This window comes from Papilio polytes, unplaced genomic scaffold (genome assembly GCF_000836215.1).
Source record: "Papilio polytes unplaced genomic scaffold, Ppol_1.0 DF824080.1, whole genome shotgun sequence".
Classification (NCBI taxonomy): Eukaryota; Metazoa; Arthropoda; class Insecta; order Lepidoptera; family Papilionidae; genus Papilio; species Papilio polytes.
In genome coordinates, this window is record NW_013525124.1 from 428,811 (window position 1) to 443,534 (window position 14,724).

The following is a 14,724-nucleotide window of genomic DNA, read 5'->3' on the forward strand; positions in this document are numbered from 1 at the left end:
GGGTGTGCGTTTGTTTGTTTGTGTTTGTTTAATGGAACACCGACACATTACCCGATTGTACATAATCAAAAATCAACATTTGGATGATATTTCATCATATGATAGTTCAGACTCGCTTTTTGAACAAACGCTTGTCCACATTCCTTGCAAATTTTACGTTTTTCACCAGTATGTATCATTTCGTGTAATTTTAAATGACTTCTCCTTGCGAATGATTTCTTGCAATAACTACAATGATGATCTCTTTCTGTTTTATGTGTGAACTTATGTTTATTTAAACTTTCAGTACTGAATGTTTCGAATTCACAAGAATCACATTTTCGTTTCACACCTAACATATGGAAAGATTGCTTATGATGATGTAATTGTCCCGACGTGTTAAACACGCTATTACATGCTTTGCATTTATATCTTACATCGATGTTATGTACTTCTAATTTATGTATTGTACGTTGTGCTTGTGTAAAAAATCGTGAATCACATAATTGACATTTATGAAAAGGTATTTTATAGTGTTTAGTTTGAATATGGTAACTTAGATATCGCATTTTGTAACGTTTATCGCAATGCCCGCAGAGGTAAGCGTCGCCATCTTTCTTATAATCTTCAGATTGCACTCGGAATTTTAACTTGTCGCCGTCTGGAGATAGAAAAATATCTTTTGAGTCTATGGAACTTTGCGTCTATGGTTTCCGTTTGTCTATTGCTGGAGTAATTTTTTTTGTCTTTTGTGTGGTCTACTTTTGTACAATAGGAACTCGATAAGTTAAAGTCCAAGGGTCACACAAAATATTTTAAGTTATAAAGGGTCTATGTTAGGGATAGGTTAATATAGAGGTGGGTATGTCCAAATATATGTATACCCTTGTTCCTTTTTTTTACTTGAATGCGTCAGAAGGATTGGTAGATACTAAAATTTTAATAATCATTATCATTATGTCATTTTCTTTGGTTTTATAGTTTATCTAAATAATTTAGATTAGTTTGACAATTCATTTCAAATTTAGTAGGGATGGGTTGTGTAAAATCAGTCATGAATCTTATCGATATTCGATTTTTATTCTTACAGAAGTTGGAATCGAAAGATTTATAGTTAAACTTATTATTTACTCAAATTAATAATGACCATAACAAATAATGAGAGTAAATAAATGTTTATTACTACTACAGCAGTACGTAATCAAATTGGATTTTGCTATTATTTCTGTCATCGATAAATTCTCTACACTATAACCAATACTAGAATTGTCCTCTAAATTAGTGAATAAGAAAATAATAATTTTAGTTGAGTTTGATAATTATTTAAACCGAATATCGATAGTTCATAATTGTTCGCTGCGTGTTTCGTCACTACGATACCTGTCTATTAAGTATGGCATTTGCCTTCATACAAATTGAATTCGATACCATATGCGTCATTTATCAAACGAATCTATTCGATTTGATTTTTAATGGCAAATAGAGGAGAGAATACATTATCTTTTATGTTGGTACATTGTTCTATAAATGATCAGCAATAAATACCGAAACCTTTTGTTTTGCACTCGTTCAAAATGATTCTTAACGGAAGGATAACAGATTTGTGGAGTTAGAGGACCTCAATAGCTATAGTTTAAGCGCAAAGTATGCTGACCGTTTTTCCGTAGTTTTGAAGTGATTTAATTTTTTGTAAAAAAAAAATCGGAAAAATCAGATTTCCGACTAGATTACCGGTACATCAAAAATAATGTGTTTACTGTGGTAGTTTTTTAACAAGCCAAATAATTGGGTTTTCGTACAGTTATCCCTTTTTTTGGAATGTCACAAAAGAACTAAATAAAAAAACTCAGAAAAAAATTTTAAGACTAAATTTTTTACAATAAATCACAAGAGAACTAAATAAAAAAAACTTTAAAAATTCTCTCAAAACTAAATTTCTTTCTGTAGCTTTGAATTATGTACTTTATCCAACATTAGCTGTTGCTCGCGAATTCGCTCGCGTGAAATTTAATAATTATTAAAAATAAGCCTATGTTACAGTTAAATTACCTTTCTAATTTAGAAAGAATTTTTAAAATCGGTCCAGTAGTTTTTACGTGAATCGAAAAAATACGAATCTTTCCTCTTTATAAAACAGTAGAACCTCGATAAGTTAAAGTCCAAGGGAAACACAAAACATTTTAAGTTATGTCTGTTATTTTTTTTTTATAATATAAGGTGGCAAACGAGCAAGTGGCCACTTGAATCCACCGAAACGGAAAGCGACCGCTGCACATAAACATCCGCAATTGCAGCGTTGCCTACCCTTCATTGACGGAGTAAGAGACGCACATAAAGAAGACATTTCCCCTTCCTATGCGTCTCCTCCAACGTCAAATCCACTTTTCCTTCCCATTCCTTTCTTTTAAAGGGTGGAAAGGAAAAGGGACTAAAATTAGGCCTCCGGGACCACACTCATCAGACTGTACGCCACTTGACGCCTGTTTTCTGTGTGGTCGTGGTATTACTGGGGGCGAGCCGGCCCTGCAGTGCGAAGATGTTAAAGCGGGCTCTATCTCTGTTATAGGGGTTTTATGCTCTGATGGGAAGGGAGCATATTATTTTTCGAAGTTATAGAGGTTTTTAAGTTACCGAGGTTTGAGTTATCGAGCTTCTACTGTATTAGTATAGACAGGAATTGTGAAACAAAAAAAAAAGATATTTATTCACATATTTCACACGTTTATCCGAGAAATTACAAGAATCTGATAGGACAGGCCCTTATTATACTAGCTATCGCAAGCGTCTACGTCCGCGTGGATTGAAAAAAAACACAAAAGTGAGCAGCATGTGTTCTTCCAGACTATCCTCTATATATATAGCATCCTATGTATACTTTATTTTACATCTGTCCAAATTTCAATAAGATATGTTGAACCGTTGCAGAATGATCGAGTAAACATTAAAAAACTAAATTAATGAATCCCACGGGAACTGTAACTATTCCCGGATAAAAAGTAGCCTATGTGTTCTTCCAGACTATCCTCTACGTCTATACCAAATTTCATTGAAATCCGTTCAGCAGTTTAGGCTACAAACTCTAACAAACATCCATTTAAACTTTCGCATTTATAATATTAGTTAGATTGCTGTTGGCTTAAGAAGGTTGATAGGTTTTCTTGCTTTTTTTACATAATAAAAAATAGTAAGATATCAAATTTTATTTAAATTCCATAGATCGCATTTCTGACTACTATAGAACCTATATACAACCTTGCGCTCGTGACTATCCTCGTTGAATTAAAAAAAAAAATATTTTTTTATATGTACTCCACATCTATGACAAAAATCAGTTTACCGTTCAGCAGTATAGGTTTACTAACAAACATCCAAACATTTATAAGATTATGAATGTATTTTATTTAAAACTAGCTGTTCCCGTGCGACTTCATCCGCATGAAATTATGAAAATTTTGTTTTATTGTTTATTATACATTTGTCAAATTATCAATTTCAAATATCAAAATGACATGACAGAATGACAATCTTGCATCCTTGATGTTGGCAGCAACTTATGGTCTCTTTCCCACATTAGGGTTTTTATCCAAAATATTTACCACCTAAGTTTAATGGCGTGAAAATATATAGCTTAAAGTGTGACGTAAGTGTAGGGCTTTTTATTAAAAGAATAATTATACAACAACATGCTGTGATTTCTGACATTTTAGGCAACTATGAAGTGTGTGTTTACGCTTTATTATAATAGTATAGATGATTTTGTTAGTAAGAAAAAGTTACCTTGGTCTTCTGAAGCATCTTTTTCATTATCAACTTTTTTTTTGGCCTTTTTCAATTTGTTTATAACTTTTTTCACTTCTCTGCTCTTCTTCACCTTTCTAATTTTTGTTCCTTTAGTTTTCCCTTTCTCTTTTGTGGCTGAATTTTGTAAATCTGCAAAAAACAATATAAATAAGGGAAAATTCAAATCTATACTTCTATACTATTATAATAAAGCGTAAACACACTTCTTTGTTGCCTAAGATGTCAGCAATTACAGCATATTTTTGAATAATTCTTTTTTTAATAAAAAGCCCTACACTTACGTCACGCTTAAGGCTATATATTTTCACGCCATTAAACTTAGGGGGTAAATATTTTGGATAAAAACCCTAGTGTGGGAAAGCAATTTATGGTCTATAAATTGCTGCCAACATCAAGGAAGCAAAATTTCCAAGGAATTGTCATGTCATGTCATTTTGATATTTGCTATTGATAATTTGACAAATGTAAACAATAAAATATAATTTTCATAATTTCATGCGGATGAAGCCGCACGGGAACAGCTAGTACTTTATAATTAATATTATGAATGCGAAAGTTTAAATGGATGTTTGTTAGAGTTTGTAGCCTAAACTGCTGAACGGATTTCAATGAAATTTGGTATAGATGTAGAGGATAGTCTGAAACAGCAAATAGGGTACCAATTATTTTTTTGCAAATGTTTATAGGTTACAAGCTTTCGCCCGCGACTCCGTCCGGAATTAAAAGAAACAAAAGTGAATACCATATGTGTTCTTCCAGACTATCCTCTACATCTATACCAAATTTCATCGAAATCCATTCAGCTGTTTAGGCTACAAACTCTAATAAACATCCATCTAAACTTTCACATTTATATTAGTAAGATAAGATTATGTAGTTTTAAACACATTAAAAAAAAAAGTATTATAGTTTTTTTAACGCTCACTTAGAGTCTGGGGCTGAGGGTTTTAAGTGATATATTAAATCTAATTTTACCTTCATTATTGAAATGCATAAAAAAATCATCATCGAGAGTACATTCCTCATGATCTGAAAAGAAAATAAACAGTTTAAAATATAATTGAAACATCTATACTAATATTATAAATAGTAATATTTGTATTTTTGTATGTATTTGATTCACGCAAAAACTACTGAGCTGATTTTGAAAATTCTTTCACCATCAGAATGGTAATTTATCTGTGAGTAACATAGGCTACATTAACATTATTTTTTAATTTTTTTTTTTATAACAAAAGGTGGCAAACGAGCAAGCGGCCACCTGAATCCGCCAAAATGGCGAAGCGACCGCTGCTCATAGACATCCGCAATTGCAGATGCGTTGCCTACCCTTATCCGACAGAGAAGCATATGCACATAAAGAGGATATTTCCCCTACCTATGTATCTCCTCCTCTGTCAAATCCACTTTCCCTTCCCATCCTCTCCTTATAAGAAAAGGGCGGTAAAGAAAAAGGGACTTAAATTAGGCCTCCGGCACCACACTCATCAGACGAAACACGGAATTGCTTCCACTTCACGCCTGTCTTCACGCGGCCAAAGTCAGGAGCAACAGCTTGTAATATATCTAACTCAATTTTCCAGTGGTAGAGCCCGCTTTAACATCTTCACACGAATGGGCCGGCTCGCCCCCAGTAATACTTCGACCACACAGAAGACAGGCGTGAAATGGAAGCAATTCCGTGTTTCGTCTGATGAGTGTGGTGCCGTAGGCCTAATTTAAGTTCATTTCTCTTTACCACCCTTTTTTAATAAGAGGATGGGAAGGGGAAGTGAATTTGGCGGTGGAGACGCATAGGAAGGGGAAATGTCCTCTTTATGTCTCCTCCGTCAATGAAGGGTAGGCAGCGCTGCAATTGCGGATGTTTATGGGATTCGGGCCGCTTGCTCGTTTGCCATCTTATATTATAAAAAAAACATAGTATAAATAGTATAGATTAGTATGGATTTTATTTTACCTGAAAAACAATCATTCTCTTCTGTTTTCCTCGCACCATCATTATCGCAGTCCTCATGTATTCCTGGAATAAAATAAATTGATTACTGCACCAGGAATAATCTTCACCATATTACGGACAAAGCAAAGAAATTTAAATAATATATAGACAACAGTGTACAAAATTTGTTCACCGGTACTTTCTCTGAAAGGTACTATATCAGTTGTCAAGAATAGTACCTCGTGTGTATTGACATAATAAAACATATTACAAAAAAACAACCTCCATCTTATGTTACAAAGTAAACTAAACGATGTTGCAACTTAAAATATATCTAAGGGCCTCTCCCACCACTGGCTGATAGAGGCACAGATAGCTTAAAATGACGTCATGGACATAAGGGAACAAAATCCTATATTTCCATCACATTACACATTCGATTGTTATCAGACAATTTACAATTTGGTGGGACTGGCCTTGTTTTTATGGTGTTGAGGGGAAATCTTCAAAAGATACCCTGCCTTCTTGGGCTAAGGCAGGGTTATGTAGGCGGTCGCGGAAGATTGCGCAAGCGTTCCCGTGACCCAGCCACTGGCGGATAGAAGGAACACCGCTGGGTTTTTAGTGGGTATTCCGGCCATTTTCTATCTTCTTGGCCGGCGAGTCCCACATACCCCCCCTGATAACGGGGGGGATGCGTAAATGCATTTTCCCAGCAAGAAAATAAAAAGGGTTATGTAGGCTTTGACCTACTAAAACCCCCTCGGTGGCCATCCTTTAGTGACATAGACAAAGGTTCCGGGATCTTCAAGGAATATCTCACAATGGAACTGGTGGGACAGGCCTATATGGCATATATTGGGAACTAGCAGTTCCCGTGCGACTTCATCTGCATAAAATTATGAAAATGTTTTTATATTGTTTACATGTGTCAAATTCTCAATTGGAAATGTCCAAATGACATGACATGACAAACCATGGCAACCTTGCTTCCTTGATGTTGGCAGCAAATTATGGTCTCTTTCCCACATTAGGGTTTTTATCCAAAAAATTTACCCCCTAAGTTTAATGGTCTGAAAATACATAGCCTAAAGTGTAACACAAGTGTAGGGCTTTGTATTAAATAAGAATTATTCAGAAATATGCTATAATTGCTGACATCTTAGGCAACAAAGAAGTGTGTGTTTATGCTTTATTATAATAGTATATATAGTTGAATTTAATTGCAAGATAGCGTTAAGATTATGTGAAATGTAATGTCAACTCTTCTATGTATTTCTTGAAACTCTTTGGGATAATAAAAAAGGGGTAAGTGATGACTGAGATGACAGATGATAGAGTTATTTGGAGGACGAAAATCCCGTGCCCCCTGTGGGAGTAGGATAAGGTGGAGATGTTAAAATATACCTTTAATTGCATTCCTGTTGTAGTAGTCTTTGAATTTAATCTCGGCATTTTGAACCTGTCTCATAAATTCATAAGCATCCCTGAGCCGCAGCACACATGATTCACAAATGGCATATGTCATATCATTCAATGGGCCCGGGACAGAATCTATCTGAAAATACAAATTTATTAGTATTCAGGCTGAATTTCAATATAATCTATACATATAACAAAATTGGAGTGCTATTTGTAATATAAAAAAAAATCCAGATTTCCGTTTCCAGTATTAGCGTTGTTGATAACAAAAATCGCATTTAATATCTTTTTGTCTGTCTTTCCGCAAACAGCATTTAGTTGAAACGGCTGAGACGATTTCGACCAGATTTTACTGATGGGTAGCTGACATAGACGGGCATATTATAGGCTACGTTTTAACCTTAATATTGCATGTACGAAAAAGGATTTGTACTTTTGTATATATTGAAAAACTCAAAAACTACTGGGCCAATTTCAAAATCTCTAAGATATGTGGGAAATCAACTCACTCTTTTCTAGTGTGATTGACCTAGTCTTAACTTAGTTGGGTATGTTCTGAGCCCCTTGGTGAGGAAACAGGCAATAATTACAATAGCATCCTGCCCACTGTTGAACATAGGCCTTTCATAAATCGTTTACATGTTCATTGTTGTTTGCATATGGTATTTAGAGATATCATACACCATATCAGTGAATAGTATAATAACATGTATAAGAAAACATGAGGTGTATGAAATTGACTACCATTATTCCGATAATCGTTTTAATGCATGAGCTTATATCGAAGAGCTTCGACCAATATCTCAAGAAGCTCTCGCTAGACAGTTGAATTAAGAACCCGATTCAAAAGGCAGTTTGTTTAGAAACCGCACGCATAGCGAGGATGTTGCTTTCTCTGCTCTGACCACTGGTTGCTTGAGTTATCGGATTCCGCAGCCGGTGGTATTCTATTTTTTACATGGGTTTTATTTTTATTTTGATTTACATCACGTAAAATACATTATGTATTAAATAAAAAAAGATATATAAATAACTGCAGAAGAAATACTCAAATACAATCTTTTTTTGATAATAATCGTGTAATTTAGTTTTTGGATGATACATTTAAAGTTAGATTAGTTGTCGTTATAAAATGAATTATACTTACAACGATTTGAAAACATGCTTTTAACATGTTTGAATAGATTTCTGTTATCCCATTTAGTTCGCGCGGTTTTGACAAATTCTCAAAAGCACCTTCTGCGTGACAACAACGACATAATTGTTGTTCCAACTTCCAGATTTCAGACATTTTCGTTTTCGATATCAATACGCACTACAGGACGACAAGACATAATCAACAATCAACATCCATTAAAATAATAAATACACATTGGAATGACTGATGCGGCCATATTTGCTGCTTTTTTTAAGAATTGTCAAACTGTCACTGTCTCTTTGCTGTCAACTGTCAGTAATCGTACGACAGATTATATTACTGTTACCAACTAATGAAAATGTGTTTTAAAATTAAAGAAATAATTTGTCGTAAGAGAAATTACCTTAAAACAAGTTATTGTAAAATTTTGGGCACCATTATGACTTGAATATCTAACAATTTTAATTTTGGAGCGTTCGGCGCCACCTATCTAGAAAAACTATTCTTGTAAAAGTTGTATATAATAGATGGCGTTATTCGATCATTAGCAACCGAAGACAATCTGGCTGGTTATGGTCAATTCGTTGAAGGTAAAGATAGGTTGTATAAACATCAATAGATATACCGGAATCTGTTATGTTTGCAAAATACATTTTAATTATACCTAATAGTTTACAAATGCTAGTGAAATTCTTCAATTTTTACACAAATGCATGTTTAATTGTAATTTTAAGGCACTTCCAATGGTGCTACAAACTAGAAATTTAGAATTTAATTAGCGGTCTTTCTATAGATCTAGTGGCAAATCTCACAATTATAAAATTTAACACTTTCATAGAAAACATAGAGGAAACGCGACTCGCTAGTTTTTTTTATAATTTCGTTATATTCTCAATGGCATTAAAGAAAAAAAAATGTTTATTTTATAATCATTTACTACAAATAAACAAATATAATTAAAAAAACGAGTACGTTGTTTGAATATTTTAATAAAACTATACAATTAATAAAACTAAAGTACCACTGTTGGTATACAATAACGAAAAATAAATCATATTTCATACTTCATACGGATTTTTTTGCGTTAATAAGGACGCAAACAAGCACACAATGGAGTTCTAAGTTAAGATTTAAAAACTATGCGTGTTCATGCACTTTTTTATTTACATTAGCTGTTTAAATCGACCCATTAGTAATTGAATTATTTCAATACATAGAAAAATACAAATCTTTCCTCTATATAGTATTAGTATAGTTTTAACATCAACATGTCGGCTCGGATCCTACATTGACTCGACAAAGGGAGGGCTTTGCGCAGTGACCTTGTGTCTTCAATAGGAGGACACTACGCAGTGACCTTGAAGCGTCAATGGAAGGACACTGGGCAATTACCTTGAGTCGTCAATGTAAGGACACTGAGCATTGACCTTGAGGCGTCAATGGAAGGTCACTGTGTAGTGACCTTGAAACGTCAATAGAAGGACACTGCGCCGTGACCTTGAGCCACCAAAGGGAAAGCACTACACAGTGCTCCCGAGTCATCAATGGGAGGACATTTGGATTGAAATTGGCTTATGCGCGGTTTACATTTGGCCAGTACTGCTCTAAAACTACACTCTAAATAGACTGACACAGTGTGAACACTAACTGGCGCCAGTGAATCCATACAATCTATAACAGTCTAACTGCACTGGCCTATTGTGAACATGTAATCTATGAATCAGTTATTCCACTCTGATTATTCTCGAATTCCATTAATGTCAAACCATGAGTTGAAAGCATATGACTTTTTAGGCTACATTTTTGAACAAAAGCTAAATTACATAAGCGGCATTTGAACCGTCTATCATTATTATGTATTCTCATATGTTCTGTTAAAGTTTTCTTTCTAGCGTAAGCTTTATCACATAAAGCGCATTTAAAAATTTTAGCACCATCATGTGTTACCATATGCTCATTCAATAGTTGTTTGAGAAAGAAACCTTTCCCACAAACCGCACATATATGCTCCCTTTCCATTAAATGCAGTTTCTTTATATGAGCTGTTAATTTAGATTTTAATATGAACAATTTATCACAAATATTGCATTTATAATTTGATTTATTATGTACTGTAAATATATGTCTATTCCTTTGATAGTAACTTGTGAAGGATAATTCACAGTTCGGACAATTAGTTACATATCTTGCTGATGTATTGTGTGTATATTTCTCATGGCATTTTTTTTAACTAATGTATTGAAGATTTTATCGCAATGTTTACATTTATATGCACCTATTTCGTGTGTTTTCTTATGTATTTTTAACGCATAATTATTTATATATCCCATATCACATATAGTACAGACATAGTTTCTGTAATGTCCGTTCATATGATGAAGCAAGGTTTTAAATGTTTCATAAGTAGAGTTACATAAAGCACAGTTATATATATTTGATGTATCTAATTTAAATTCGTAAATACAATCGTTTATGTTCGGATAGAATTTTATATTATGTGTGTTACTTAAATGTTTTTTTAAATCTATTATATATTCCACTTGTAAATCACATAATGTACATTTCAAATCTGTTATATCTATTTTTAAAGTAAATTCACCTTTTCCTAATTTTTTTAACTTATCCTTTGTATTCTTATGTATTTCTATATAATGTGTTTGTAATTCATTCATTTCACGGTAGATATTTTTACAAAACGCACAAACTATACCCATTATCGTTTTATGAGAGAATGGTAAACAATTTGAGTATTTTAATATATTGCTGAGATTAAATTCATGTTTTTTTTTATCATACTGTAAATTCTCTTGAGCTTTTGATTTTATCTTACTTAGTGGTATTCTTCTATATGTGTCTTTACTGCAATCTGGAATAAAAAAAAAGTTTAATCAGCTATTGTTAAGAAATCAGCACATCACTAGATCATCGGTATATATGCCCCATCCCTATTACATCTGTCAATGTCAAACAGAGGTATTAGAATGCCATTATGGCGGGAATCTATAATCAGTATACTGCATTTTTACAATTTCACTAATGTCTGAAACTATTTAGAAAACATAGTGATGCCTGAAAATTTCAGGAAAGAAAATAAATACTTGAATTCCAGCAGTAAACCAGTATTAATTATAATCTAGTCACTAACAATGGCGGATCCGGGGGGGGGAGTCACGGGGGTCATGACTACCCCCTTGAGTTAGTTGGTCAAGAGCTTGACAAAATATATTTACATATTTACATACTGACAGTATACAGGGCGTCGGTGGCTCAGTGGTTTGAACACTTGACTTGTAATCTACAGGTCGTGGGTTCGAATCCCGCCGTACCAATGTGATTTACGATTTTTCGAATTTTCATATGTACATAATTTACCCGACGTTCTTACGGTGAAGGAAAACATCGTGATGCAACCTGCACATATCGGCGAAGAAATTCAAAGATATGTGTGAAGTTAACCAACCCGCACTTGGCCAGCGTGGTTGACTATGGCCTAAACACCCCATACTAGGGTAGGCTCCGAGCCCCTCGGTGGGGATGTACAGTGATCTGGTGATGATGACTGACAGTATGAATTTATAGTGAACTTTTTTAGATTTACCTTCTAGAACGAGATCTTTTCTATTCCTCTTTTCTGTCTTCTTAACTTTAACATCTTCTATACAAATCACTTTTGTAATAACCTCATCTTTAATTAATTCATCATCTAGAAATTCTTCTTTAAAATCTGTAAGACATTAAAAAGTTAAGGGCCTGTCCCACCACTGGATAGATGCTCAAATAGCTTAAAAATGATGTCACTGTCAGATAAAGGAACAAAATCCGACATTTTCATCACATTTTTTTTATAATATAAGATGGCAAACTCGCAAGCCGCCACCTGAATCCAAATGGAAAGCGCCCGCTGCACATAGACAGCCGCAATTGCAGATGCGTTGCCTACCCTTCATTGACGGAGGAGGAGACGCACATAAAAAGGACATTTCCCCTTCCTATGCATCTCCTTCACCGTCAGATCCCCTTTACCTTCCCATCCTTTCCTCTTAAGAAAAGGGTGGAAAGGGAAAGGGACTAAAATTAAGCATCCGGCAAAACACTCATCAGACGAAACGGAATTGTTTCTACTTCACGCCCGTTTTCTGTGTGGTGGTGGTATGACACCGGACGAGCCAGCCCATTCGTGCTAAGATGTTAAAAGGGGGCTCTACCACTGTTACCATATATTACATGTTAGTTTTTTATCAGACAAGTTACAATTTGGTGGGACAGGCCGTTAAACTTGTATTTGAATTACCTCAATAAAACATTAAAAAAAGGTTAACTATCTTACCAAAAACAATATCTTCATTCCCATTCTTGATATCGGAATATTCAATTTTCACTAATGTGTCATCTATTTCATCTGTAATTGATAATAATAATACATATTAGAAAACAGAAAAGATTGGCTGAAACAGGGCAACATACCACAGTATCAAAGCTCTCACAAACTATATTTTAATAAGAGTAACAGTAAAGTATTATTTATTACTAGCGTTCATCTGCAACTGCAAACCTGAAGAAAAAATTAAGTTTTCATTGATAGTTTTTTTTTTTTTAAATTTTTTAAGTTTCAATTTCGACTGATTTTGAAAAAATCAAGATTACTCGAAAATGGTTAACTTTTGGATAATGCATATAGGGGTCATAACTATCACAAATGATCCCCTCTATTACCTCCTAACGGGAATACGTCTAATTGCCAATAACCCTGTATAATAAAGCATAAACACACACTTTTTTGTTGCCTAAGATGTCAGCAATCACATGTTATTTTTGAATAACCTTTTTTTTTATTAAAAGCCTTACACTTACGTCACACACTTTAGGCTATGTATTTTCACGCCATTAAACTTAGGGGCTAAATATTTTGGATAAAAACCCTCATATGGGAAAGAGATCATAAGTTGCTGCCTACATCAAGGAAGCAAGGTTGCCATGGTTTTTCATAGTCATGTCATTTGCAATTGATAATTTGACACATGTAAACAATGAAATAAAAAAGCAGATGCATTGCCTACCCTTAATTGACAGAGGAGGAAACGCACATAAAAAGAGCATTTCCCCTTCCTATGCGTCTCAACAGAGATAATCCAGAATTAAAGAGTTTAAGCAACAAGTACAGAATGTATTATGGATATATAGTTGTAAGCAATAGAAATTGTACTGTACATCTCTTTACTATGTTTTAGTTCTTAATATCCTGCTTTGATGCATACTTAACATCTATCATTGGAATGTAGATTAAAATGTTTTTTTTTTTTATTTCTCTTTTAACAATACAAAAACAATGAAATCTAGCTTAATCTAAAAAAACGCTAAATAAACCTCAATGGTTTTTCACTAGCGTTTCAGTGGCTTGCGTACAGAAATATTGTTTCAGTTTATGCATAATGTTTTTTTGTGTTATACATTTTATTAAACCTGAGGGTAGTTCATTAACTAATCTAGGTACAATGTATGATGCCGTGCGCTCGCTGTACACATTTTTTGCGCCAATAGTATAGTACCGGCTTTCTGTTATCGCTCGAGTGCATATAGGATGTTCCTTTCTTTTAATAATTTTTTCATACCTTACATAGCTAAATCTAGCTAAATTTTTCATAGCTTACATACCTTTGATGTTTAATTTTGTAAAAGTAGTCTGAAACTTCTTCTGGCAGCGGAGGACCTGTTCCTTAAAGTCCGCAGCGTTACAGAGTTTAGAGACGCACTCATCGCATATTCCATCATCACACACACTGTTCGCCGTTGGTAACTAGAAAAGAAAATTTGTTAGATAATTTTGTACTAAAATTATGTTTATTATGAAAACGAAGATAATAATTACGTGTATTTCGAAGCATTCTTTCAGCATATCACCATAAATTTCAGCTTTTCCTAGACGAGTGTATATCGCTTTAAGTTTTTTATCAGGCGGTTGCGCCAGGCAGCATCGGCATAAGCTGCCCATGTTCATGACTTTTATTTTAACTCCAAAATTAAATAATAACTATGGATGAATTTAAGCTGTAAAGAGACAAACAATAAACATCTATTTTTCTAAATAAATATAATGCACTGTCAACGTCATTCTGTCAATCAAACTTATCAAATAGTTGACAAATAGAAAGTCTAAATGGTGTTGTACCTTTACAAAACAACTTAAAGCGTAAAAAATCGATAATGTACACACAAGCTATCGAGTTTGCTTTTCTGTATTTAAAATAAATATCTAGAAGCTATTAACAAATGATAAATAATTAAATTCATTGTTATTGTACTGAAACATGGATTACTCTTTTAAAGTTGAGCTGGTGCCAAATTATAAATCAACATTATCTTCAAGTTACTTTCATTAAAGTAATTAGGTACCAAATAAAAAGAATTTGACTTAAATTACGCATCAAGGTGCTAGCTTAATTTTAATACA

General features: G+C 33.8%; 1 protein-coding gene and 1 pseudogene across 5 annotated transcripts in view; both read right to left on the reverse strand.

The window, feature by feature from the left end:
* LOC106100017 (zinc finger protein 567-like) overlaps positions 1–8,570 on the reverse strand; it is a 14,868-nt gene extending 6,298 nt beyond the window's left edge. For 2 of the 5 annotated variants that reach the window (XM_013278746.1, XM_013278743.1), the window contains exons 1-5: positions 8,286–8,569; positions 7,124–7,274; positions 5,738–5,800; positions 4,756–4,809; positions 3,757–3,909 (exon numbers count right to left, since the gene is read on the reverse strand). In XM_013278746.1, coding sequence (XP_013134200.1) covers positions 3,757–3,909; positions 4,756–4,809; positions 5,738–5,800; positions 7,124–7,274; positions 8,286–8,429 — 565 coding nt within the window. In that variant the 5' untranslated portion in view covers positions 8,430–8,569. Of the gene's footprint in view, positions 1–6; positions 641–3,756; positions 3,910–4,755; positions 4,810–5,737; positions 5,801–7,123; positions 7,275–8,285 lie in introns of those variants that run through there. The other 3 variants (XM_013278745.1, XM_013278744.1, XM_013278747.1) reach the window with 3 other exon arrangements.
* A 675-nt stretch (positions 8,571–9,245) lies between these two features.
* Positions 9,246–14,387, reverse strand: LOC106100016 (annotated as a pseudogene).
* Between the last annotated feature and the right edge of the window lie 337 nt (positions 14,388–14,724).